This window comes from Zonotrichia albicollis, chromosome 10 (assembly GCF_047830755.1).
Source record: "Zonotrichia albicollis isolate bZonAlb1 chromosome 10, bZonAlb1.hap1, whole genome shotgun sequence".
Taxonomy (NCBI): Eukaryota; Metazoa; Chordata; class Aves; order Passeriformes; family Passerellidae; genus Zonotrichia; species Zonotrichia albicollis.
This window is the reverse complement of record NC_133828.1, coordinates 27,685,230-27,712,769: the sequence shown is the minus strand read 5'-3', so window position 1 is coordinate 27,712,769 and position 27,540 is coordinate 27,685,230. Positions and strand designations below refer to the sequence as shown.

The 27,540-nt window shown below is 38.8% G+C and overlaps 3 protein-coding genes across 7 annotated transcripts in view; 1 reads left to right on the top strand and 2 right to left on the bottom strand.

Moving 5' to 3' along the window:
* Nucleotides 1-306: 306 nt before the first annotated feature.
* Nucleotides 307-4,069, bottom strand: SPC25 (SPC25 component of NDC80 kinetochore complex). Of its 2 annotated transcripts, none has more exons than XM_074548544.1 (7): nt 3,921-4,069; nt 3,484-3,652; nt 3,331-3,396; nt 2,421-2,567; nt 2,167-2,271; nt 1,762-1,860; nt 307-830 (listed from the first exon to the last, which is right to left on the bottom strand). In XM_074548544.1, the coding sequence occupies exons 2-7, from the start codon at nt 3,635-3,637 to the stop codon at nt 697-699; spliced, it is 705 nt and encodes a 234-aa protein (XP_074404645.1). In that variant the 5' UTR covers nt 3,638-3,652; nt 3,921-4,069; the 3' UTR covers nt 307-696. The 2 variants fall into 2 exon arrangements, with proteins under 2 accessions (XP_074404645.1, XP_074404647.1); XM_074548546.1 differs by lacking the exon at nt 3,921-4,069 and adding an exon at nt 3,760-3,876.
* Nucleotides 3,921-27,476, top strand: G6PC2 (glucose-6-phosphatase catalytic subunit 2). Of its 2 annotated transcripts, XM_074548543.1 has the most exons (6): nt 3,921-4,278; nt 10,812-10,885; nt 11,240-11,349; nt 14,461-14,572; nt 15,008-15,123; nt 16,312-24,677. In XM_074548543.1, exons 2-6 carry the CDS (start codon nt 10,836-10,838, stop codon nt 16,821-16,823), a joined length of 900 nt encoding a protein of 299 aa, XP_074404644.1. In that variant the 5' UTR covers nt 3,921-4,278; nt 10,812-10,835; the 3' UTR covers nt 16,824-24,677. The 2 variants fall into 2 exon arrangements, with proteins under 2 accessions (XP_074404644.1, XP_014120598.1); XM_014265123.3 differs by lacking the exon at nt 3,921-4,278 and having other exon boundaries at nt 9,486-10,885; nt 16,312-27,476.
* The window catches only part of ABCB11 (ATP binding cassette subfamily B member 11), a 38,321-nt gene continuing 29,744 nt past the window's right edge, over nt 18,964-27,540 (bottom strand). For 2 of the 3 annotated variants that reach the window (XM_005484030.4, XM_074548540.1), the window contains exons 23-29: nt 26,600-26,803; nt 24,504-24,745; nt 24,240-24,396; nt 23,276-23,473; nt 22,307-22,513; nt 21,444-21,590; nt 18,964-20,929 (exon numbers count right to left, since the gene is read on the bottom strand). In XM_005484030.4, coding sequence (XP_005484087.2) covers nt 20,729-20,929; nt 21,444-21,590; nt 22,307-22,513; nt 23,276-23,473; nt 24,240-24,396; nt 24,504-24,745; nt 26,600-26,803 — 1,356 coding nt within the window. In that variant the 3' untranslated portion in view covers nt 18,964-20,728. The remainder of the gene's footprint in view (nt 20,930-21,443; nt 21,591-22,306; nt 22,514-23,275; nt 23,474-24,239; nt 24,397-24,503; nt 24,746-26,599; nt 26,804-27,540) is intronic. The other variant, XM_074548541.1, reaches the window with a different exon arrangement.

The window sequence follows — 27,540 nt, the reverse complement described above, 5'->3', positions numbered from 1 at the left end:
AAAATGATAACAGTTTACAGGATAGAAAAAGAATATTTTCAATCAAAGCTAAGCATTGTGGTAGTAATAGTCTTCTTAATAAGATGAAAAATGCACACATGATTTATCTGTCACCACTATATTTCATACTTTAATACATTATACTTCAGGCTTTGCCATGTCAAAAGGTTTCCAATGACAAAGTTTAGCAGACCAGAAGAAAAATATTTAGATGCATGAATATAAATGCTAACACTGTAGAGTACAAGTTACGGTAAAAATCAGGACAATGACCTATGACACAAGTAACTGAAACAAGTGTTCAGCTTCAGCAAACTGGTTTTTTAAATAGGTTTCAGGCCTATTTCAACTACACAGAAATCTGACAGAGACATCCATGCTTTTGGAAAAGATACACAAGCTACAGAAGCTACTTTATTTTGATTATCTCCCCGGGGCAGCTAAATACAAACCATTGCACCATTAATGCATGTAATGGATCAAAATTTACATGTCCAGACATTCAGTTAAGGCAGTAGTTGGTGATACCAATGTTCAATGAATGATTCAAAATGTGTCCAGATGACAGTAGACTAAAATATCACTTTCATGATCTTTATTTAGAAATTAGGAATCAAACATTGATAAATACACCATTTCACCAACAGGAAGGGGGTAAGAGTGCTCTACATCCAGAAAGAGAGGTACAAACCAGTTTCATGCAGACTGTTTATATGATAAAGCAGTGAAAGCTTTTCTGATGTTGGCAACAAATGCAGAAAAATTGTTAGTTTCTCTCAGTTTAAGCTGTAACTCTGCAATACAGTCCAGAGGAGGAGTACAGGAATTCACTAGAATGACACAAATTTGTAAAAGATTAGACTACTAATAAAAGAATAAATCCATACCATTGTTTTTCTGCACCTATGAAATACTAATGCAATTTGTTATCTTTTTATGTTTTCATTTCCACCTGCATTATTTTGGAGAAGCCTCATTTTGTTTCAGCAAAGAGAAAGCCTCAAAGAATTTAACAGGTTTTTTGATTTCCTGACCTCCCACTCAGTGCTGTGCTCCTGCCTGAGTTGTTACAGCAATTCCCAGGAATCCATAGCCTACTCAAAAACTGAAACACACTCCTAAGCCATGATGTTGCTCTGCAGGCAAGCAGATTATAAACTGATGTAGCCCAGCAAATGATAGACTTTTGACTTCAACAGTTTAGGTCTGAATTAGTAAAACCAGAAATCTGTTCAGTTCATACCCAGAGGCATGGCAGAGCCCCAGTAGCATTTGTCTAGAAGCTATCTAGGACTCAAATTCCATAAGCAAGAGCCATATAGCCAAGCCAGCTTTGAGATCCAAAAGGCTGCGCCCTTACAGAAGGGGAATGCTGGATTTCAAGTTTTATTCTTTCACCTATGTCACCCTTTTTCTGCCTCTAGGCTTCTGCAGCAAGTTGAAATAAGCCTGTCAGCATACACAAGCAGAAACTGTAACTACAAATGAAGCATCTTCATCTCCGTCTGTGGTCCTTCTCTTGCTTTGCTTAATACAAAGTAAACAGCATCTCCACAAATGGAGGCCAGTGAATATAAGCAGTCCTATTTTCATGTAAATTAACAAGACAAACATAATTAAAGAAACAATATTACCAGTTCAAGATTTTTCCATTCAGGAATTGGAAGATAAAAGATCCCAATTAAGCTGCACTTTCGTCTGCTTTTTTCAAATAGAGGTGTCAGATTCAGTGCTCTAATTAAAGTATTCAAATTCACATACCTTCATAGTCCCCTTGTTCATTTATGGAAAGGGTACACACGTAGGGCTTATCAGGATCTTTGTGGTCAATGTGCCTGAATATAAACTGTAATTGCTCATCTAAAACAAACACAAACAGAAGTAATTAACACCATTAACCTCTGCTGCAGAGTCACAATGATGATTAAAACTCACAATACAAAATTAGTTTCAATTAATATTCCTAGAACACTGACAAATTAAGCAACTCTGGCCTCTTTGCAAGACAAATGCATTTTAACATATTTTGCCATTTGAGGGACAAATGTAGTAGCTGGGCTAATCCAACTGATCAAGTGTGAAAACTTTGTGCTCTTCACTGCACAATCCCACAGGAACCACATTGTATCAGTGCACACAGAAACTGTGGAAGCTACAGAAACCTACCTGGGATTCTACGCATCTCCAACGCAAGATGCTCTTTAAACAATGTTTTAATCTTGCTCACTTGGTCCAGTTTCTCCTTGGCAGCTTTATTTTTAGAAGATTTTACTAGAATTTAAAAGTCCATCATAAGTATCAAAGGCAAAACAAGCACATAAAAAACCATCTAGAACAGCAGAAAAGCCACAAAGAGCAAGTGTTAAAAACAACCCCTCCTTCAATTATGAAAATTTACTTATTATCCTTTTTTTACTTACTTTCCATTTTCTTCATCAACTCTTGTTTAAGCTCTTCAATGCTGTCCATCAAGTTCTTCTGCTGCTCTTGTTCTTGATTTAGCTCTGATCTTATTTCTGTCAACTGCTCTTCCTTTTCTGCTATGTATTTGCTCTGCTGGAGAATCTCTGAAAGGCGGCAAGAAAATATGAACATATACAGTTGATTAAGTTATGTCTCTGCTATTTAAAACTTAAGTAGTTTGACATTATTTATATTAATAAGACACAGTAGAATGCATGCTACCATAGCTGCAGAGAGAAGTTAGCTTAACTATACCAAATGGAAACTTAAAGTGAAAGTTATTCCTAAGAGAAGCTACAAAGTATGGAGCTGCTCAGATACTTTAATGAGATTAAATTTGCTTCTGGTGCCAGCACTACATACATATTCAAAGCATGAAGACGGTGACTCCTGCCCACAGGTAATGACAGAAAGCCAAGAATGGAAACATTGACTGATGTGAGAGTTGCAATCATTTTACCTGATATTCTGAAGTTTACAAAACTCAGCCAAGTTAACCCTAGACTGATGAGCTGACAGTGTTCTCTTACTAATATGGAAAAGACATAAATAACTTCACAATACTTAGCTTTACTAAGCAGTTTAATTTAATTTTCCTACTGCAGTCAAAAATTCTGACACTACTGTTTTAAATACTTATGCTTTATGCAGAGAACATATTTTTGCATCATCAAGGAAGTTTTTCAACAAATTGCTTTTGACTTGAAATTTACATTTTAATTTATGTTGTAACCAACCCATTATGTTTGGGTTTAATTCTGTCTTCATTCTTATGTTATTACTTGCCTTTTCAAACGTGAAGTTAAACATACTATCCACCTATATTCAGTTAATTTTATAAAGGTTGGGCATAAGAAATAACTGTACCATTGTTATACTCGTGAATTTTGTCAATCATCACATCCTCTTCTTTCAGCTTCTTGGACCATTTCTCTGTAAGGGAAAGTTACTTCAGTTATCTGAAGAAGTTTGATGACAACTTGCAAAAAGCAGAGTTAACAGGAGCAAGGGCCTTTGTACCTGCAAGAGCTTCTAAAGTCTCCGTGCACAAATCTCTCAGTGCTGAAGTCTGATTGTTCTGTTCAGTACCATAACTGAATTTAAACTGGTTCCAAAACTCTTTCATATCTCTTTCAAGGAGTGTTACTTCATCTTCCGCCGGTGCATTCCCCATAGCGCTGTACCAGACCTGTGCGGGAACAGGCGCGGCGTCAGGGCACGGGGGGCAATGGCAGCACGGCTAACACAGCGCGAACGCTCCGGGCTGCTTCTACCGCCCCGCCTTGTTGTTCAAACCTCTCGGCGGAAGTTGTTTTTGTTGTCACCATTAGCTCAGTGGGAGCCGCGTTTCCCTCGCACTGTCCCGACGCTCGGCTCCCGCGCCAGGGGAGGTTCCCCCGCCGCCCCCTCGCCGCCCGCCGGCCCCGGCCCCGGCCCCATTCCCGGCCCGCACCCACCGCGTCCGCGCCGCGCCGCTTCCCGCCGCCAACGGCCGCTCCCGCCCGTCCCGCAGCAAGCGCGCCGCTGATTGGCTGAGCCCTGGGCCCGCCGGCCGTTGCTGCGGTAACGAGCGCGAGGCGTGGCCGGCGTGAGGGGCGCGGCCGCCATGGCGGGGCGGTGCCCTGAGGGGCGGTGCCCTGAGGGGCGGCACTCCGGGCTGCCCCCGTTCTCCCCGGGGTTGCTGCTTGGGATGCGGTGTCTGAGTTTGCTGCCTGCAGGGCCGCTGGGGGAAACTGCTGAGCGAACAGCGCGGCTCATTTACGCTCCTCTGAAGCCACAGCTTGTTCCCAGTTTTACTCATGGAACACACTTACGGTAACCGGTCTTAAATTTTGTGAGTTTCCCGATAGCCTTTTAATTCGCCCGGCTTGAATTCTCTAAAAGAACGTGGATGAAGCTCGTTCTGAGAGGAGAATGAATGCAGGGGTAATTGCAGTCCTTTTGGTGCGAACAAAACCACCATACAGTAGCCATGCCTGTATCCAGTCAAACATTTGCCATAAATGACTGTCAAAGGGAGTTTGCTCTTTATGACAATGTGACTGGTTTTTCTCCAGTTGTTTATATTCCCTTTTAGTTTTTAATAAGCACTAGTTTCTGCTCCAAGGTAGCAGCTTTCAGTTTTTTATGAAAGCTACTTTTAATAATTTTTTTACCATAGCTAATGAATTACTCTTCATTTTAGTTTGTGCTAGTGCTATTTAGGTAATTCCAGAATAATGTATATTTAGCATGGCTTTGAGGATTGCTGTCTAAAAGTACTAATTACTGTCTTCCCCCTGTGCAATGCTTGGGACCACCAACCATTAGTTCCATTACCCTTACACAAACTTCTCGTATAAACACTTTTACCCCACTGTATTCCTGTCTTGTTTAACTTGGACACTGTTCTCCAGACTTCACAGTTTCCTCAGCAATGTTCCTAAAGCTGACAGACCCCTGTTTCTTACCTGCTTCACACTTAATTGTACTGAAGTTGGGCTGGTCCAAGGATGATTACTTAGCCACATATAAATTTGGGCACTATGGACCTATACCTTATGCCTTTTTTTTATTTAGGAACATTTCTTGCCTAACCAAGTGCATGCTGTTAATATTAAGTTTCAGTGTTGCTCTTGACAATATTAGCCTTTATTATTTGAGCTCATAACTTTCTGAATACACAATTTTCCCAGTCCCTAGAGTTTTGTAAATACAAGTTAAACTAATCTAATCAAGTCCTGTTTTCTAATCCATAATCTTTTGGTGGGTTCTACAGCTGGATAACACTGATAATGAGTTCACCCCACAGTAGCTGGCACTAGCTCAAAAATGTTAGGTGTCTTTTCTTCATCAGTAAAGTTTTTCTAGACTCATCAGTCCTATTCCTTAGTTTTACACTTTCACCCACCAAAGACTAAATGCCTGTGACATTTACTGGCAAAATCCATACCTTAATTGATCTCTTTTCTGATTCATTTAGAGGTTTTGAGAGACATGAACTGTACTATAACCTATCTTCAACCTTTCCCACTACTGTCCACCATCAGTTTACCAAGTGTGTGTTTCAGGGAAGCACAGTGATTTTGGCAAGTCCTAATTTTCAGTTCAAGGTAGTGGTTTTTGCCAGCTGCAAACAGGAATGTGGCTTCATGGCCCAAAGTAGTGCAGGTCAGATGCTTCTTCAGGCCCCTCTTCTGGGTCTGATTCAAGAGGCTCCATAGACAGAAATGCAGGCAGCCAACCCACCATACATAACTCCAGCCCAGACAATTGTTCTGAATTGTTGCTTTCTAAGTGTCTGTCCTAGCAAGCCATGGAGTAGCCACGGATGGAAAAAAGTTTCAACGGTGATTTACCTATTTTAAACGCTGTGAGCTTGGCTGGAGACCATCAATTGTGCTATTTCTGCATTTTCCAGCTCTTCATGGGTTACTTGGTGAAACTCAAGGTTCCAAGGGGCTCAGCAGCAGCCACAGGGTGACAGTTCCCTGCAGTCAAACTGAAGGGCAGAATGTTGCCAACAAAAATCTGCTGCTTAATTTTATTGGTAACAGAAGGTGTGTCCTGGGCAGTTGTGGGTTAAGAGGCAGCTGCAGAGTCCAGCTCAGGGCTGGAGAGCTGCTGCAGCTTACCAGGGCATTCTAAAGGAGCACAGGATTGACAAGCTGGTACTAATAAACTGACTCAGCTACCTCTTGAGGCAGGTTTCTGGCTGCCTGGGCGAGGCTTGGCATAGGGCTGGTTTTAAGAGTTAGAGCAGGCTACTTTCAGGGATTGGAGAGTGACAGTAGGACAGGAGTCTTATTGGAAGGGGAATCGAAAAGATGGGTTGGAGATTTGTCCTAATGGGTTTGGTTCCATTTCTGCCTGCAGTTCATGGAACTTGAAGGAATTTTATCCTCTCTAGGTGGCTTCTAATTTCTAAAAGATGTTTTTCATACTTAAAATAAGTAAAATTTCTTAGATGTGACTTTTTCATAGGCATGCCAGAATTGTATTCCATGCATTGTTTGTATAATTTATACTGTTGCATTTATAAACACAATGAAATCTAATTACATTACTAATGTAAACAAATATTAAGGTCTGAAAGGTCTGGTTATTGTTATAGTGCACACATTAGTTTTGTTGGCTTTGTGTGCTTGCATAGTTAGCTTTATAGCAAAGAGTAATGACTGTACTTACTAGGAAAGATCAGATTGAGGTGGCAGAATGAAGAGAAGGAGACTGGGTCATGTTAACTATTGCTAAACCTCTATTGGTCAGCCCAGCCCTAAAAAAGCCTGAGTCCAAAGAGGAATGCTTGAGAACATGGGATAAGAAAGAGAGCAAAAAATGAGAGGGAGAGAGCACAAGCTTCTTGAAATATTCTTCTCTTCCTAATTTAAAAATGAAGGTGTATCTTTTCAGTGTTCCACCTGGAAAGCATTCACACCTGAAAGAATACCAGTCAGCTGTTATTCTGGTGAACTTAGCAAATTGCTTGTTAATCCTTGTAGTTGGTCTAGTGTCAATGGAAATACTGGTGTGGAAATTCATGTTGTTGTTCAATTAACTAAGCATAATGTACCAGAAAGTTAGGCCCATTACATAGGCTTCCATTAACAGTGTTTCAAAAAATGTTTGCTTTGGTGGTTTTTCCATGCCTTGCAAACATTTACTTAAAAGCATCTGTTGACTGTTATGTAATATTTGCTGTAATATGTAGGTGCAAGGCAGCTGTAAACATTTTATCCCCCCTTCAGTGGATCATCAGCATGACTCTTGCTTTTATATTTTATGTGTGTGTAAATATGAAATCTTTGGTTTTGTATGTCTTGGAAAACACAGTAAATCAAGAAATTATCAATAAATTTAAAAATGTATGAACAGATAGCATTTGAAAGGTTTTTGCTTTGAACTAAGAACTAATTTATGTGAAGGCCAAACCTTGGCTCTCCAATATCAAAACAAGAGAAAGCTTCAATTTAAAAATGTAATTGCCTACACATTCTGACCATTTTGTATAGATCATTGGGTTCCCTGCAATTCCCCATACTGAAATGCAGCAAATAGTTTTATTTTGAGTGAGTTTGAAGCACTAGGGGGATTACAGAAGCTTTTTGCAGTGCTTTGCATAGAGGAGTGAGGGAAAGTCTATTGAAGAAGTGCTTTTCCTTTGTCAAACAAGTTATTAACTATAGTATTTCAGTCATGTTTCACCATCTTTGTGGGTTATTACAGCTTGGAAGGTCTTCAGTGTCTCAGACTCGTATTGATTGTGTAACATGACAGGCAGAACAAGAGATTACTGACATGCCAGTTACTGATTTCCTCTTGGATGGAGCAGGATCATGGCTGATTCCAGGCACAGTGGGAACTGCCTCTCCCACAGAAACACACTTACCTGTTCCAAAACTTCCATGGTGTCTGTGAGGGTTTTAAAACATCCTTTATAAACATGATTCCTCTGGTATGTCTAAGGTGAGGATGTGGGAGCTTCTAAAAGACTCAGAAAGAATGTAGGAGAAAATGAAAGCCTTTTCTCTTGCTGTTAGTCTTTATTATGTTTAAGGTGCTTATCTTTCTCTAAGCATGAGAATCAGCAGCAAAATTTTGAAAGTTAATATCAAGAGGTGTTCAACCTTTATACTAAAAGAGGTTACTTTACTGAAAAGAGAGCCAAAGTGTGCCTGAGGGGTTCTGGCTGAGGAGTTCAGCCTGAGCAGATGCATTGCTGTCCTGGTGCATAGGTAATATGGGTGGATGGGTTTGAATTATAAATAAAGCAAACATGCAAAAAATTATTGCAATTATTGCAATGCTTCTGCATATCCCGTGTCAGAGGCAGTTTTTCAGATAGTACTGACTAACAGTGGTGCCATTAAGGAGGAACTGTAAAATGACTTATTTTATTACTTGGTAGACTCTCCTGAAGACATTAAACTGTATTTGACGGAAAGTTATGTACTGCAAAATATTTTTTCCTAATAGAACAATAGTAATTTAGACTTAACCTCATTATAATTGTTGCTCTTTCAACCAAGTACTAGAAGTAAGATGTCTGTTATTCAGCTGCCAACTGACTTGGCATTTGCACTCATGTTTGAAGCTAGCTGTTCTTGCTGAACTAGATTGGAAAACAGAGGAAAACCTCAGATTTTCTACATTTCTGCATACTAAACCCAGACATGTCTAAAAGAGTGATTTTTTTATTGTTATAGTATGTCTTACTTATGTTTAAAGGCAAGATATTTTTGCAGTAAAAAAATATAGCAAAAGAACGTTTTCTTTAGCAATAAGCTACAAAGAGTTATTAGAGATTTCTAAACAAGTATGGTCTTGGGGAAGTACTGGGAGAGAGAAAATTAATTCCATCCATTCATTTCTATTACAGTTGTCTTGCTGCACAGCTCTGGAAAACAGTAGAGATATACAACTTAGCAAGAAACAAACATCCTCAAATATTTTCAGCAAAAAATCTTTTTTTGCTGAAAAAAAAGGGGTTTTTTTCTTTTTTTTTAAAGTATCCTGAAATTTTGAATCTGGAAGGGTTTCCCTTGAAATCAGATACCACTAGTTAAAGTGAATGATTCGGTCAGTATATAGAAAAATATTGCAGTTATTCAGAAGCAGCGCATTGAAACTTTTAACTTTAAGGTTTTCTATATGACTTAATGCAATTGGTAGCAATAAACATACAGGATTTAAATCTGCTAAAAAAATTCTGAAACCAGACTGTTACTAGCTAAAGTAAATGGGAGTAGTTAAATGTGAGATTGTGTCAGGAAGAGAAATCTTCTACATCCATTTAATTGTCATGCCTTATTTGTTGAATCTACTTAGTGTTTCATGTGACTCCCTGACCACACATCAGGAAGCCCTCTTAAGCCATTAAGCCCCCCTTCAGCAAAAACAGTTAAGTGGTTCCTGTCTTTGTCTGCACAGCTTGTGCAGTTCAGCTTGAAGTGCATGGAAAGAGTATTAGGGAAGTGTGCACCCCATATATAGAGCTGCTTCTGTCTTCTGACTCCCACTGTTTCAGATACACAGATAATAATTTGATATAAGATATGACTACATTAGAATATTAGAGCCTGATAAAGAGCTTGAAGTTTTCCTCTGATGATATCATGAGGCTTTTATTATCCATTTAATTTCTTGTAGAAAAAGTTCTTTTCATGAAGCCACCTCAAATGAACATAATATTTTATGCTACAGTTATTAATACTAATATTGATAAATCTGATATGCTAATATATTGTCTGCTGAAATCTTTTAAACTCCTGCAGTTTGCAGACTCTGTTTGCTCTTGGCTGCTGGTTCTGGAGCACTGCTGTGCTTCACTGGGGAATAGTTCAGGGCAGGTCTCCTGATGATCTGTTGCCAGCCTTGCTGAGGTTTGTGCAGCCGCTCTCGTTCCTGTCCCGCGGGCAGCAGGCGGGGCTGCAGCTCCTCCCGGCAGAGGGCGCAGCGCTGGCCTCGCCTACGCAGTGCCCAAGAATGGCGCGGCCGAACGATGGCTCCGACTCTGAGCATCGTCTGCACTGGGCCTGGATTAACCGGCCTCTTGTAGCAAGGAAACATTTGGTTTTCTGTACTTTAAGAATATTGTTGCTGTAAAAATAAATCTAGAGCTCGACAGCATGGTTGATATAGGGGTGCTGGTTGCATTTTCCCTGACTGAAAAAATGTGTTGTGCAAAGTATTAGTAACAGCCCAGTTCTGTTTCAAAGTGAAATGTACAGCTTCAGTGGCAGTTCTGTGAAGATCAGTAATTTGTGTATTCTTTCTATCCTTTGCACAGGCAACACTTAATGAAGTACACACATTAGTAAGATGTCCATCCTGCCGAGAAATGAACTGTGAAAAAGTTTAGGCAAATATGTTCCAGCTGTTCCTACAAAGGATTGCACAAGTCACACATTTTGTTTCCACAAAACTTTCCCCACAATTTGCTGCTGCTCAGCATGTACTAACACGTACTTCACTTAGCTTCCTACAATTAAAATTTGCAAACAAAAAAGCTTTCCAGTGCTAGCAGACTCATGTGCTTTCCCAGAGATTTGAAGCCACGTGTTTCAGGAATGGCTGGGTACACCACGCCAATATAATATAAAGGCAACGTCAATCACCTTCTCTCACTTTTTAATAGCTCCCCTCCATGGTTCTCATTCTCTGTCACTAGAAACTTAAGATTAAAGGAACTTTACTATATTTCAAGTATATTTTAATCCATTAAGATGGATCTCCTTCACAGCAATGGAGTGCTTATCATTCAGCATTTACAGAGGGACTACAGGGCTTACCAGGATTTCCTTAATTTTATGTCACATGTTGGTGATCCTCGGAATATATTTTCAATTTATTTTCCTCTTTGGTTTCAGCTCAACCAAGTGGTTGGTACTAAAATGATATGGGTGGCTGTCATTGGTGACTGGTTCAACCTCATATTTAAATGGTAAGAAAAATTTGGTGTTTTTATTAATAGTTATTATATGTACCTCAAGTTTAGAAAACTTTCTGTGAATAATGTACTAGTAGATTTTCCCTGGTAATTATAAAATAGGAATTCACAATGAAGATATTTAAGATATGTTTGAAATAACCTTGTAATAAGATGAGAAGAACCTGTAGAACTATTATAGAATAGCTTTGCAAATATAGCTCTTCATATTCTTTGTAAGATTATTTATCATGCTTTGCTGAGGCCTTCTTATGTAAAAATATTTTCATTTAATTTCTCCCTTCTTTTTTTTTTTCTTTATTTTTTCTTTATTTTTTCTTTTTTTTTTTTTTTTTTTTTTTGGGTCAGGATTTTATTTGGCCATCGCCCTTACTGGTGGGTGCAAGAAACAATGATTTATCCTAATCAGTCAAGCCCATGCCTTGAACAGTTTCCTATAACATGTGAAACTGGACCAGGTAAGAAATGTTGCAGATTTTCTTGGTATATTTGATAGGGATAGCGGCTTCAAGGGGGAGAGAATGGGACCTAGGAAGGTCTTACATGATTTGGAAATCTCAGAGCTCATGTATAAAATAGCACACAAAAACAAGTAGAGGAAAAGGAAGAAATACAATAGTAGGTATTTGCTGTAGGACAAGAGTGTTTCCTTCTTTTCCTTTAAAAGGTGCAAGAGAGGAGGACTTGCTTTAAAAATAACTACTACTAGAATGAACTGGGGTATTGGAAAGAAATTTTCACAAAACTTGTGAAATACATTATTTATTGGGTTCCAAGGCAGATCCCAGGGCTGTTGAGTTTGAGGGCTTGTTTGCTTTGCAACAAGTATTCAAACCCCATAAATTAAGTAGATAATTCAGGGTAAATAACAATAGTCTTAGCAATTGATTACATAATGTATCACAAGAGGAAAAGAGCCAGAACCAGACACTGCCACTGAATGCATGTGTGGGAGTATGTGTACTAATATATGGGGAAAAATTATTTTTGAAATGTACCTTTTCAATATATTTTCACTTTTTATATCTCATTATCTTCTCTGTGGAAATCAAATGCAATACTGAAACTAAATGAACTTGTGCAACCCTAATATGTGCAATAAGATGAACTTGCATTGAGCTAACTGAATTTAGTTTAATTTTTGTACAAGAAAATACTGACTGTGGAAATGATATGGTTTGCATCTTTTCAATGCCACTGAAAGCTTTTAAACAGTTTGCACAGCTGTATTTTGTTAACAGTACTCTGCATTACATCCCATTGTAATTGTGAGCAAGAAGCTTAAACCCTTGTATGAGGCAGGGTTTAATAATGCCTGGTCTTTATGTCTGCAGTCTCTTTCAAGTTACTTCATTTGAGACCTAACACAAAGTATTGAAGCCTTCAGATCTTCTCAAAAGCCTTCAGAACTGAGCCCAGTCGGTGCTGTGTAGATCTGAGCCCTGGCTCAGGAGACAGTCACTGTTTCATTGAACCAGAAGGCGTTTCCTCTTGTTCCTGTGTTTCTGAAAGGTCATTGCTATTTCTGTCCAGTGGGTACAACTGTCATATTGATTCCTTCCTTGCACTTATAATGACCACATTTTTCCCACCTCCACACTTACACAGGACCATTAAGACTGTCACTGACCTGTTTCTCATTAGCCAGAGGAGGCACAGTCAGTGCAGGTTATATGCACCCAATCATTGTATGAGCTTGAGTGGTACTTCACACACTTTTAAAATTGCAATATATATTAAAAGATAAGAGAAGCAGCTCCAAATACATGAGACATGATAAAGCAGCTCCAAATACTGCTAGGATAGCCTGAACCCCAAACTCCATGTCTCAGCAAAAGGGAAAGCTGAGGGAACTGTTCATATGACTACATGGCAAACAGTTTAGGACCTGAATTTGGTTTGCATTTCTGGAATTAACTGAACTAAAACCCAGCAGCCATTTGTTTTCTCATATTTGTGAAACTTTAAGAATATAAACTTTAAGGTAAAATTTATGCTGTTTTGAGTAGGAAATTTGCAGATAAGCTATGAAATATTATTCCTAGATGGCATTTTCCTAGATGACAACAAAGAGAAGCTTTTCTACTGCTGACATACAACGTTACCGTTTCCTCATCAGTGACGTTTGTTCCATTATGAGGTTTAGGAGTGCGCACCTGATAGGAAATGAACAAAAGAGCTGGTAGAGTGACTCTAAATGTACTGCCAAGCAGAATAGCAAAAATGAATGCAGGGAATCAGAAATCATTGTACTTGTCCTGCTAGACATTTCTGCTTTGCTACTTCACTGAAATATTCTTTTACTCTACTCACTACTAGACAGTACTGGCTCATAACACATTCTTGAGCCAAAATTATTTCTTCTGATAGTGAAATAACCCTGTCCCTTCTCTGTCTCCACAGAAACCCAAGATGTAAAGGCCCCAGATTTACAGATTCCAATGATCTAATTTTTTCTTTCCCTATTTTGATTTGTTGAATGTAAATCTGGTGAACATGAGAAAGGAAATTACAGAGTAATTTTAGGAATCACTTCCCTTGCATCATGTCATCATACCTTGTTTTATGGTGATTTTCACAGTTCTCTGTGGTTTCATATTGCTTCCAGTAAAATTGATATTTTACTTTTTAAATTAAAAGAAATGACACATATACCTGGATTAAAAAGAAATCACTGTTGTTCTCTATATGAGAGAGTGTTCCCTGTTATAGACTGCTGTAGGTAGACTACTGTGTGCTGTACCTGTGGGTACAGAAATTAGAGCATCATATTATGTGCCAGTTTCATTGACAATCTGCTTTTAATCTGGTTGATATTTTACACCACCTTAAAATTATAAAATTAATCAAAGTTAAGCATAAAGAAACATTTTTTCTGTGTTTCAGGTGCATTTCTAAAATTATTACAAAACTACTCAAAATGTTACATACCTGCATTGTAATATTGCTAATGAGGCACAGCTCACAATTGTTAACACCATGGTAATTGCTGAAGCAGATAAAAAGCAGCTTAGAAGTGCTATCTAAAGTTATACTGGTCCCTTAGTTTAGAATGTTACAAAGAGCTACATTTCTCTTGCTCCTGTTAATTATGAGGAGGCACATTCAAAACTTTTTTATGTGATCCTCATACATAATTTCTACATGCTACAGCTCTAAGACAGCCCTAGGTGCTTTTTAAAATTTTTAAATCCAAGTAATGGGAAGATAATATGTTTTCCTATCAAAACATATTGTTTTGATTTATATATATGATATATATATGATATACATATATATATATATTATTTATATATATGATATATATATGTTTTTATATACCAATATAAAGTGAGTGAGCTACTACCTTCTTTATTTCAGACAAGTATTATGGATTCCCTGTAGATGAACCTTCTGAAAAATTCTTATGGGAAAAAATTAACTTTTGAGAAGCAGTTTCAGCCTTTGTTAACCATTTCTCTTCTAAATTATTAGGTGCCTACCCTAGTAACTACCACTAGACATTTTCTATATGACCGATGTCACAGTCTTCATTCTTGTGTTGAATATTTCCTTTTTGTTTTTACTAGGAAGCCCATCTGGACATGCCATGGGATCATCCTGTGTTTGGTATGTAATGGTCACAGCAGCACTTAGCTACACAGTTAGATGGAAAGATAAATCAGCTGTTACCCTTCACAGGTCAGTGTCCTTCCAACTCATTATATTCAGATATTTCTTTAAATATATGCTATGTTTTTAGTGGACTTAATATAAACAAATACTCATTTCATGACTGTGAATTTTGTCTTGAAATAATTGAGTTTTGCATATAGTTATGACTTCATGATGAGAGATATATTTAAGGTATTAGTCCTAATTTAATCTGCTATTGATGACTTTCATCACTTAAACCACAGAGGTGTCTTGGACCTGAAACTTCTGAGATCTGTTCCTGTAACCAGGCTTGATAATGTTTTAGTACCAACTCCAAGTTTTTAATCATCTGATTCTAAACTACTCTACTTAGTAAACCTGTGCTGGTAAAAGCATGAGGCTTACATGATGAGTCTTGGGGTAAATAAGTAGATGAAATATCTTGTTTCAATTTTTAAGCATCTTCCTTTTCCCTCTTAGACTAACATGGTCATTCCTCTGGAGTATTTTTTGGATTATCCAGATCAGTGTGTGCATCTCAAGAGTATTCATAGCAACACATTTCCCTCATCAAGTTGTTCTTGGAGTATTTGCTGGTAATGCTGCTATTTTTTCTTTCCTTTTTAACCTATATGCAATTTTTTTTAAAATATGAGAGAAGACAAGAAATTTTTAGTAGTTGGACTTGCCTTGCAGCCCTGGTGGTGCTCTCCACTCTCTTGAAAATCAGGGATTTGATTTTAGTCCGAAGGTAAAATTTGTGAGGTAGAATGTGCCTGCTGCCTGTGTAATTCCCAGTGAGGGAGTGAGCCCTTGTCCACCTGCCAGTTGATGCTGACTGTATTGTGTCCACACTGCCCAGACTGGCTCTGACTGCTTTGTACTGCCTGCATCTGATCTTTAACTGCAGAAGACATCAGAGAGGAAATTGCTCCTCCATGGCTCTGACTTTTCCTCTCAGGAGGAAGTTATTTGGGTCACTTCAAATGGTGTCCAGGTGCAAAACAGCATGTGTGCAATGTGGACAAACACAGAGACCTGGGGCAAAATGGAAAAAAAAAATGTAAATAGCAGGACAAACTCCCTTGGGTGATTTAAGATGCTAAAGTACATTTTTCAGAGTTACTTAAGCATATTATAAATTGGTATTCAGGGAGTCCAAACTATAAGCAGTATCTCCGGTATCTATATGAATTTAAGGAGGGTGACCAGTGCTTTGAGCAGGGGCTTCCTGCTCATGTTCTCTTTCATGAAAGCAGTGCAGCCTGGGCAGCCCTGGCTAACAGCTTTCCCTCTTCACAACCAGGATAAAATGAGTACAAGAGAAGATAACTGTGTTCTGTGTCTTTTCCTTCAACACTCAAAGCCTGTGTGGGAACTGGTGTTGAATTCTGCATTGCTGGAGCCAGTCTTTTAGTGAGGGACTCTTTTGGAAAAGGAATGTTCCAGTTTACATCTAATATTTGATAGGTTGTCATCTGGGAGATGCAGTCAGGTATGCCTCATATCGAAACCATGTAGTGCTTGGTTTTTGGTTTTTTTTCCAAAGTGACACTTTTGAGTGGGAGGAAAGGTTTTGTAATGTACTGCACAAGTGGTAAATTGTGTGTGTATATGTGTATGTATAAATATAACTATATATATATATAGACACACATGTGGATATTTATTACATAGGTATATTCTTCTGTCTTTAACAGTCAAATTCTGTAGGGACACTGTAGAAAATGCTTTTCAAAGTACAAGTGTGTTGTTCCCTATAACACTGAGTTTCTAATCCACAGGCATTCTTGTGGCAGAAGCATTTGAACATACCCCTGAAATTCAGACAGCAAGCTTGAGAATGTACATCAAGACAAACTTGTTTCTTTTCCTCTTTGCCCTTGGCTTTTATCTGTCCCTCAAGCTTCTTGATATTGACTTGCTATGGTCTGTTCCAAAGGCCAAGAAGTGGTGTGCCAACCCAGACTGGATAAACATTGACACAACTCCATTTGCTGGACTGGTGAGGAATTTAGGTGCACTCTTTGGTTTAGGTCTTGGACTTAATTCTGAAATGTTCATCACGAGCTGCAAAGGTAAAAATAGCTGCAAGATAAGTTTCCGCATATTGTGTATAGCTGCTTCTTTAGCTACCCTGCAGCTGTATAATTTTGTTAAGATACCTACTCATACTGAGTATTTGTTCTACATTCTCTCTTTCTGTAAGAGCGCAGCTATGCCTCTCACTGTAGTTGCCTTGGTTCCCTACTGTGTCCACTCGTTAATGAGGACAACTGAAAAGAAACTTAATTAGGTAAAGTTTCAAAATGGTTAGCAATGTGGGGATGGATGTGAACTGTTTGAGAACCCTCTGCAAAGGCAGTTTTGCTAATTCATTTAAACCAAGGGGATGCCACTGCATCTTTCATGTATTCCTGGTAAGTAACCAGTACATCCAAAATCAGTACACTCAAGCAGCTGAGAAATATTAGTTGCTGATTTTATTCCTAGAAATATTGCAAGCACACTGCAGTATGGTTAGAAATGGCCCAATACTCTGGGTCATAATGAAGTTTTAAAGTATAAACAACCATCTTTATTTAGCTATATGGTGGTCTTTCAGTTCTGTCCATCTCTAGCTAGATAATGCTTCAAGCATCAGCTGTACATAGTGATACTCGATGTTTCATTTTTTTATAAATAGATACTGTGTGTTATACTGCTCCATAATGGTGTGACAGTATCACACCACCTATTGTAGGCTGTACCCAGGCACTGTGAAAAAGGCCAGCATAGTTATAAACAAGGCTTTAGATTTAATTTACTGAGCTTCCTGAGCAAACCAGCTTCTGAGTAAGTCAGATGAGAAAAAAAAAGTTTATTTCCATTGGACTCTGTAGAATATATTTTTGCATTACTGTGTGTTTTTTGTCATTTTTACTTTTTGGAAGGGGTCACGTGAATCATGAATAATACAGATCACAACTTCAAATGGGGGAATGCTTAAATATGGTGTAAAAAATCTTTGGTTTCTGTACATCTACACAGAGCAACAAAAGATAAAAGGTGTCAATAATGAAATTATCTCAGTATATGACCTCAAGAATGTTGTTCCTGCTCCTGTATTGCAAAGTTAATTCGCTGCTAATTCTCTCAGATCAACAGTCACAAGCCTGAATCACTGTTAGCAGTTGTGTAAATCATGAAAATATTGTTGCAGACTGTCACTTCAAGTTTCTATTCTTTGTTTAACTAAGCACACAAGTAACTAATATGTTGAATATATGTTTGCTATATAAAATGGATTTTCTAAAGGGGTACTTTCCATTTTATTCATTATTTGGCATCTATTGTTGTATATTTCCTTTCAGTGCACAATCTTTAAGTAGTATTTTGCTGATACCCTCCCATAAAAGTCTCTCTCTGTCTATATAAATAGATATATATATAGCCTTAGTATGCCTGGCTAAAATATGAGTAATGAGGGCTGCATATATATGATCTGAAAGCAATAAGACTTAGAAGATGTAAACATGATATTGCCTCTAGACTTCCAATTAGGTAGGAGGTAATTGAAAGAATCTTATTTAATTGGGTAAACAAGGCAAATAGTTTGGTGTTGGCCTTTGGGAATGAACAAGATACAAATTACAGAAGCAAATCTGAAACAGGCATCCGTAATTAAGAGCCTAGTAAGACTACCATGACTTAAGAAAATTAATCATTGAGGAGTATTCTGCTTCATGTATCTCCTGATATCTTCTCTAATGGTTCTCTGAACTTTTTCCCACAGCAGCTGACCTGAAACCACTCTTTCTTATAATTGTGACTCCTTAATCAAAATCACTAAGTTCATGGGACCAGACACAAACAAAGACAGCTGTGACAAAGATTTCAGCTGTGTTCAAGTTGCTGTGTGCTTTGTTATTCCCTACCATGTGAGATGACCTACAGAGGCATCACAGAGCAGTAGCAGGTTGATTGAGTTGTTCTTCTGTTCGTGGCTCCTCCTAGCCAGCAGTAGGAGAGTCTTCATGCGCAGCTGTCCAAGGTTCTTATAATAGCATCTGCATGTGGTGGCAATTTGAAGCTGGGAGTTATGGGTAGGGATCACATTTCTAGGCTTCTAATCACATGAGAGTCTCTGTTTCCCAACACTGACAAAGAATCTGTTGGAGTAGCACCCTTCCCAACATTTAGCTCTCTGTTTCTCAGTTGCCTGGGAAGAGGATAACGTTACACTCACTGAAGAGCAGCAGCACAATCACCCAGCTTGGGGCCTGGCCCTGTGCTGCTGCAGGGAGACAGCAGGCTCCTGTGCAGGCAGGAGTTGGCCTTGTCTGCAGCTCCATCCTGAACAGCAAACCCCTGGCACAGACATGGTACTTACTGGCTGCTGCCAGATACTCATGTACTTAGCTGAAGGCTAAGAGAAGAAATGCTAGAGCACAAGAACCAGTAAAAAAATACAATTTATTGGTTTAATTTGGGTCACAAAGGTATTGCCCTTTAGGGAAAAGAATTATTAAATAAGTTTACATAGTCATTGTCATTTTTAATGAAGAGTTATTCTTTTTCTGTGTCCTTAAATAATAATATTAATTAAATACCATATACATATGTCTGCAGGTTATTGATAGTCACTCTGTCAATAGTTTCCTGAGCTATCAAACTACTTATTGCTCTGAAATGTAAAAAGGCTAAAAAGATTAAAGCAAATAATGCAGCTTTTCCTTTTACTTTTCAGTTAAGGTTTAAAACACAGACTTCCATAGAGAAATTGCCGTTTCAGTGCTGGTTATGTGATTTCAATAGGGTATGTGGAAGTGAGTCTGTTAATGGAGTTGTATAAAAGTTGAAATTGGGTTTTGCTGCCTGGAATTAAGGGATGTATCCTAATAACATTTTTACCCTTACAGCTCTATTTACAGTACTGCTACTGTTGCAATATTTTATAGAAGTGGTGTGACTTCTTATAAAGTGAGTAGAAACTTGCCTGCCCCCCCCACCCAGCCCAGATGCAGATTTTAGGACATGGAGAATGACCTCCAGTTAATATTCTGTTGTTTAAAATCAATATTTAAATACTACAACTGTTATCCATACTTTCTTTCCATCTGCTTTTCTCCAAGATCCTAGTCACTAAAGGAAACAGTCCTGTTCTGCTGCAGACAATAACCAATAACATATTTCAGTGAAACTTGTGGTAGATGCTACAATAAAATGTGACAGATACAAGTTTCTACCCAAAGAAGTTCCTTCCTGACCTTTGTAATTTATGAATATACTGTTGCTCTGTTTATCAACTGTATTTAATACAAAGAACTAATTATGCCTATTTTTCCTACCTCCACTCGTGATTGTATTACCTTCTGATAAAAGAACACATCCATCACCATTTCAGTAGAAGTGGTTTAAAGAACTGATTATTAACCATAGAATTTTACATTAATTTAACCAAGGCATTTATTCCTATTCAAAAATCTTTTTGACAGCTGATTACAATGATGAGTACTAGCTGGAGAGTGGTGGGCTAGGAAATGATCCTCACCAGCTTCTGTTCCTTACCTTGGTTGCTTTCCTTACTTTTGTGGAGCTGCCTTCTTTGTAAGTACTGAGTGGTTTGTTGAAGGGGCACAGCTGTGGCAGTGCTGCAGGTGCACACAAGGGAAGCCCAGCCTCCCCCAACAGCACAGCTGATGTGTGTGGTGCAGGGGGTGAACGAGTGGGGCTTCTGCATGCACAGGAAAGGCCTCTGCTGAAATCAGCTGCAGACCAAACTTTAGCACAGATTGGGTCCCTTCAGATGTACAGCATCATTTGAAGGGTTGTTTTCACTCATTCAGCTTACCTAGAGAAAGGGCAGTTTCCTGAACACCAGAGTCTTCCTTGATTGCTAGGTTAGGCATGACAGGACTGTGCAGTCTGACTGCAGGTAGTGGCAACTCCCCAGATCACCAGAAAAGATCTTTCCCCATTTCAGGTTTTTTTCCCTTATCAGTGGGCTAAGATACTTCCTAAATGCATCAGCCTGTGCTTAGTGCCTTGCATGTGCTGGCCAAGTGTGCTTGATGCAGACAGCTACATACATTAAAGGGTTCCACAGATCTCACTGTATTGTAGAGCACTCCCTCTGTAGCACAATGGAGCACCAACATACACATACCTACCACAAAGTATTTGCTTACAGAAATCTTTCAAATTGAGAATTACAGTAATTCAGCTAATTGGGGCTCCAGTAGTAACAAGTTTCCAGTAGGCTCCTTCCATGGCCATCAGTTCATCATGAGTGCCCCTTTCAATGATGAGTCCTTGGGACATCACAGCGATGATGTCGGCGTTCTGGATGGTGGACAAGCGGTGGGCGATGACGATGCAGGTGCGCCCTTCTCTGGCTTTATCCAGGGCTGCCTGCACGGTCTAAAGGCAACAGACAAAGTGTCAGAATAAAAATGTGCAAATACAACAGGGCTCAGAGCTGGAGGAATCCAGTTGTTTCAGATTAATTAACCATATTGTGCAACACTTCTGAAAGTGACAGTGGGACTAAATCAGAGGTTCTGATATTGATGTGCTCAGCTGGGTCATGAATTCTGTTTACCAGTATTACAAACAAGAGACAGCTAAACATAGAGGTAGAAATAAAGGAAGATCTTTGCTGCATGCTAAATGTCAACTGAATGCTTTGAAATCCAGGCAATTCAGATGTTTCTGTTTAAAAGCACCTGGGGCTGGCTGCTTTTTCTTACAGCTGTACCTGAAGTGGAGGCACTTCTCAGAAAGATGATTAAAGGTGAAAGTGCTGAATTCACAATGTGGAATAATGCAGCAGAATATGCTGGCATATCTATAGAACAGAAAAGGTGGTATGGATCAACTGTGTATGTTGTAGGCCATTAACTTTTCCTTATCGATATCATCACTGTGCATTTACCTTTTCACTTTCCGTGTCTAAGGCAGATGTAGCTTCATCCAGTAATAAAATTTTAGGGTCTCGTATGATGGCCCTTGCTATGGCAATGCGTTGCTTTTGCCCACGAGACAGCTGGGATCCCTGAGCCCCAACATTAGTTTCATATTTCTGAAAAATATACAAGGGATTATTTTATTCAGGTGTAATTTAACACACCAGTAGACAGCTAAAGCAATAGCAGGAGAGAGGCAAGAAAGTCGACCACTGCTGACCACTTGCAGAACCTGGGAATGCAGAAATAATGTACAGCAGCAAACATGTTTGGGGTGAGGTTTCCAAGCTGTTCTTTGTCTGCACATGGCCCTGAGGCCCAGGCAGCACAATGATGAGCCTGGAAGGAAAATGTGATAGCAAAATGTTGGCTGATTTGTGTGAGGCAAAAAGAATTCTCCCTGCCCTAGATTTGGGAGAAGAGGCTGAAAGTGATTTAAAGGCTTTCTAGAAAAGTGCTTTGTTTGGGTCCCTAAATTGTACCCATTCCCTATATGTTCTTTTTATATTTATATTATTTCAGTGTATTTAAATACTGCTCAAGTGTACATAAGCAGCCAGCTTCAAATATTTTTGTCTAAGTGTCACATCCTACTCACATGGCAAATCTCCCACAGCTGGGAACAGGATTTATGTATGTGCCTACTTTCTAAGAATTCAGTAATAACTCACACCCAGAGTCTAAGGAACACAACAAATGGTCACAGCAGCCTTTTGCTCCTACTGTCACAGCTGTAAAAGGACATAAAAGTGCACGCATGTAGCAACTTTATATGGTTTCAGAGCAACTCCTGTAATGAACACTGAGCAGCCAAGGCCTCGCAGGTACTTACGTTAGGCAGAGACATGACAAAATCATGCAGTTGAGCCTTCTGGGCTGCTTCTATGACTTTTTCCATTGTTGCTTCTTTTGTGTTACTGCCATATTTGATATTATCAGCAATGCTGCAGTCAAATAGCACAGGCTCCTGTGACACTATTCCGATTTTTGATCTAAGAAACTGCACATTTACGTTCTTAGAGTCATGTCCATCTATTAACTACAAGGAAATGGAAGAAAACTTGAAACATCTTTACAAAGCAACAGCTTGCAACACCCAAATAGTTTATAGCAAAATAAATGATTTAACCGTATCATTAAAACACAAACACAACTGATTTAAAGTGGTTGAATTGCTTGTCTCTGACTCCTTTGTGCATGATGTTTATTTTGTGGTACGGCTTTGATCCATGCCACAAAATACACTAGACCATTTGCTCAACAGAAGTCCTAATGAACTATTTAATTGCTTAAAGTTAGGCATGTGCTTTATTGTCCTCCTGACATAGTGATCACCGTACAGATTTTTTCCAGAGAAAGATAAATCAATCTAGATAGGTAAATATTTATGTTAGGAAAACATCAAGCTTTCTAAGCTATCAGTAATTGAATAACTGGAAGTTAAATCTAGGCAAGTTCCAGGCTCTTTGATGCTCCATTCAGACTTGATTTTGCTTGTACTCTCACAATTCACAGCATACATTTGTATGTTTCATACAGAAGCCACCAAGGCAAATGCCTACAGCCTATCTAATGCATGAGAGTGCACCAGAGGCAGGTAGTTCTCTTATCTTGTCTGAATATGTCTGAGATAATACTTGGGAACTGTCCAAACAGTCCATATGTGTCCTTTTGAGAAGGAGAGGAAGCCTCAAACTGCACATTACGAGCAAGACTGCTAGGCTGCACAGTAGGACACAGGCAGAAGGCCCTTGGAGCACTGCTGAAAATCAGAGGACAAAAACCAATTTTCTTTACTTACCACACTTCCTTTCTCAGGGTCATAGAAACGCTCCAGAAGTTGCACACTGGTGCTCTTACCACAGCCACTACTTCCAACAAATGCCAAAGTCTGTCCAGGTTTAACAGATATAGAGAGTCCTTTCAGGACCTGAATATCAGGCCGAGAAGGGTATGTGAATTTACAGTTAAGAAATTCAATGCTTCCCTTGAAATCATCCTGGTGAAAAGAAAAACGAGAAAGATGTTACAGTGAGCTTGAGCTCAACCCTGAATTGTAAAGTACAAGACAACTCTTCCTCAGATCCATTCTTGCATCTTTTGCTTAAACTTTGACATTTGTACTTATGAAATTATCTCAGGAAAAGGGAAAAACCATACTGGAGTAGCTGTCCTAGGGGTGAAGCTATTAGTGATACCACTGTTTCTCTGCTTATTCTTCCCTGCATGGCACTGGTCAGAGGCATAAATTGGAAATGGCATTGCCTTGCCAATGGGCACATTTTTCCTTTTAATATAGACACTGTGTATAAAATAAATCATTTCAATTTTCTGGGTCTGACTGTCCAATTCACCAGAAACTGAGCATTTTCACTTTGTCTGACGCAACAATTCCTTGCCTCCGTATGAACACCCTCCACCAGTTTGATGTGAATGGAAAAACCTCCATCATAATCAGCAATAGTAAGGTTGGCCATGAACTGTAAAGCAGGAAATAAGAGCTTGCTGTTCTGTGAGTCATACAAATCAGTTCCATTCCAATTTACAGTAGTTTTACACTGACAAATTTCTAATGGCTGACTTTATACTACTCTTTATGTCTAGTACAGAGCTTGCTTCCAAAACAGCAAAGACAAACAAAACTCTTACAATCAGCATAACCTTCTTGTAAAGCATTGAACCTCATTGACTCCTAAATCACTAGTACAAAATCCATGCCTGTAGTGAGCTGACTGACATCACAAATTACACATCTCCACTCTTACCCATTTTTCCCCTTTTTCACTGTAAACACTGATTTTAGGAATCCGATCTACCAGTTGAAAAAAGCGTGCAGCAGATGTTTTTGCTTTGGCATAGTTTGGCGTGTAGGAAGAAGCTCTTCCCAACGCAGTTCCACTGGTGACAATTGCAGAGATCACCCTGTGGAGAAGGAGGAAATGGTCATTCTTGGGAAGCCATCAGGAAACTGAACACCACACCGAGTCCAGAACTTTCAGACCTGTTTGTGGCGCTGAGCAGGCTCTCACCTGAACACAAAGCTGTAATGGAGCCCTTCAGCGTCAACGAGATATCCCCCGTAGCGGTAAGAGACGGAGTTGGCAATGAACACGATGCTCTGGGCAAAGCCATAGCAGACTCCGTACACGTGTGCTTTTTTGATTGCAGCTTTGTAGGGCATATCCAGGTGCTTCTCAAAATTCTCAATAAACATTTTCTCTTTTCCTATCCCAGCTACTGTTCTGATATTAGAGAGAGCTTCACTGGCAATCTGGAAGAGGGAAAAAAATGGGTAAAAGCTCCTAATTTTTACTTGGAAATGTAGACTCTGGTCTCACAAGTGCATGATTCTTTCATTAACTCAGGACACTGATGCAATATGTAAATTCATTCAGGCATGCTACAGACTGGCCCAAACATCATACAGCCTAAAGAGAACTTTTCCTACAAGCAATTTCCTATTGATTTCCTCGAGAGCAAGGCTCTGCCTGGTCCACTGGAGCTGTTACTGTAAGCCCTTTTAGGGAATCAGGCACATGCTCTCACTTGTGACTTATTTCACATAATGTGAATAAATGTGACACCCACAAAAGGGAAAACTGTTTTAGGAACTTCTTTAGTTGCATGGATTTATTAATTAAATATGTTTATTTCAATTGTTTTCTGTTACTTTTAGCCACAGTCAAAGAAAGAGTTAAAAGGAATAGCATTCCCAACTTCCATTTCATAAATCGAATCCACTTGAATTTACTAAGTTTCCTTATCTGCTCACCCTCCCTCCTGCTGATGTCCAAAAGGCTGATGAGATGGAACATATGAATCTTCAGTGACAAAATTTTCAAGATTTTTACCTTGTACATAGGCAAAGAGTAAGCAAATGCTTGCCTATGCACATATGAAAATGCAACACAGGAAATTATGAGATAATCACCAGAGAAACTTGTGTGGAACTTGTGTTAGTTGTAGGCTTCATATTATAATTTATCCAGTCAGAATTTGGGTTTATATCCCAACAAAAGAGTACCGCAATTTCACCTACAGAAGTAAATTGATGGCTTGTTTGGTCCTAATTTCACCCTTTTAATCTCAAGTAATTTTACTACGAAATTGTATTAAAATGCTGTTGTTTGCTCGGACGTTGATAGTACATTCATAATGTAACACATTCCTTTGGGAGGCAAGTGTGGTATTATAGCTTGTGAATGTTTTCAGCATGCAGGAAAAGATCTGAATGTAGAAAATCAGAAATCCAGTTTCAGGGGTTTTTTTTTCTGGCCAAAATTGAGAGTCAATGTCTTGCATTTTCACTCAATGTGAAGGAGCAGATAATAGGTATTGTGAATTGGATTGTGCAGACCTTTTCCATGTTTAGCATGGCTCATGAGCAATTGCTTTGGAAGAATTCGGTGTTTTTTGCATTTGGATGCAGTGCTGGCAAATAAATTAGAAAATAACACCAGAAACAATCAATCATCACCAAAACTGATGAAGCTTTGCTTAAAATATGACTTCATCATAGTCTCTGGGTTGTTCTATTGAGTAAGAGCAGTTGCCTTGACTGATTAGTGAAGTTTCTCTCCTTGTCAAGAAGTATTTTGATTTAAGACTTTTGTAAATAATTAATTATTCTGGGTGTGGGCAATTGGTCAGGTCCTAATTCTTAAGATAGAAAGGGCTAAGAACTTAATTCTTAAGCTGCTACGACCCACCAAAGTAACAACTGTCCTTTTTAAAATCCACAGACTGATTTGTGGTTCAGTGCCAGATTCTCAGGTGCGAGCATTTCTAGGTGAGCAGCTATCACTGCTTTCTGAGGACAGCTTAACACTGGTCAACAGCAAATGGGAGTTTAAATAAAACCCAACAAAGGTGAACCAGACTGCTGAGAGATCTGTGTCTACCACTTCAGTCCAACAACATCAAGGTCAGTCACATTCCATGCAGCAAGTGCTTTTGCAGTTAGGGAGTTCCCAATGCTGTTTCAATGGTTTAACAAGCTGAAATATTGCAACTTATTCACAAACCATTGCCAGTTTCATGACATTTGAATTACTGATGGTCCCTAAAGACTGATTTTTCATCTACCTGTGACTGCAAATATAAATTAGTCTTTAAACAGCATTACCCGTCCAGTAGCTTCCAGTGCTTTCCTGTCCTGCGAGGCAAATCCTGTCAGCATTTTAGCCTGCACAGCTCCAGATAAAGCCAAAAATGGCAGGAAACACATTATTACCAAACTCAGTTTCCAGCTGAAGTAGAAGGCAATGATCATGGCCACCCCAATGTTAGTAAAGGAATTGACAATCATTCCTATCTGCGATCCAGTTGCCTTTGAAGAAAAGAAACAGACATCATTGATATGTACTTCAAAAACAATTTAAACAAACCTTCCTATAAAACTTTAGAAAACTGTAAATTAAAATAACATAAGACACTAACAGTTAGACTGCACTGGAGTTCAGTCAGTCTGGATATACTGTTTCCAGTTATTTGGATGAAGAACAGGACTGCAAATGTCCAATATTCCTTTGATCCACCAAATTTCCCATTGAGAATTCAGAAGATTGTTTCTACTGTTTGTGAGAAAGATAATGTAATTATTGAAATCTGTTGCCTTGGTTCCCTGGAGAATAACTCATCTGAATACATTGTTTAGCTTCTACATTTATCTATGTAGATTTAAATAATCAGCAGGACCATTTTATAGCTTAGCTATTAACAACAAAGCCTCAGCAGTGCTAAAATCAGTAAGCGACTTCACTGAAAAGGGATGAAATGAAGCTGTATTTCTGTCTATCCCTTTATTAAGGAAAAAAGTTAAATACAGCTTTGACATCATCTTTATTGAATACATTTGTCTGCTCCTTATGTACTTCAACAATGCTATTCTTTCTAACAGACTTATTTACTCAAAATTAATTTTCTTTCATAGCAATAAACAGCACCCTAAATAGGAACTATATTGCTATGTATTAGAATAAAAATGTACATTTGATATCTTTGATGATTTTCAGTCAAACTCATTTGCAGAGTGCGAACTTGGCAGCACAAAATGCTCATCATCTC

Coding starts and splice junctions, on each gene's coding strand:
- SPC25 (XM_074548544.1), bottom strand. CDS start 3,637: ATGGGGAATGCACCGGCGGAAGATGAAGTAACACTCCTTGAAAGAGAT. Junction 2,272..2,420: donor GTTGATGAAGAAAATGGAAA/GTAAGTAAAAAA, acceptor TTTAAATTCTAG/TAAAATCTTCTAAAAATAAA. Junction 831..1,761: donor TGAACAAGGGGACTATGAAG/GTATGTGAATTT, acceptor GTGTCATTCTAG/TGAATTCCTGTACTCCTCCT.
- G6PC2 (XM_014265123.3), top strand. CDS start 10,668: ATGGATCTCCTTCACAGCAATGGAGTGCTTATCATTCAGCATTTACAG. Junction 14,573..15,007: donor TCAGCTGTTACCCTTCACAG/GTCAGTGTCCTT, acceptor TTTCCCTCTTAG/ACTAACATGGTCATTCCTCT. Junction 15,124..16,311: donor TGTTCTTGGAGTATTTGCTG/GTAATGCTGCTA, acceptor TCTAATCCACAG/GCATTCTTGTGGCAGAAGCA.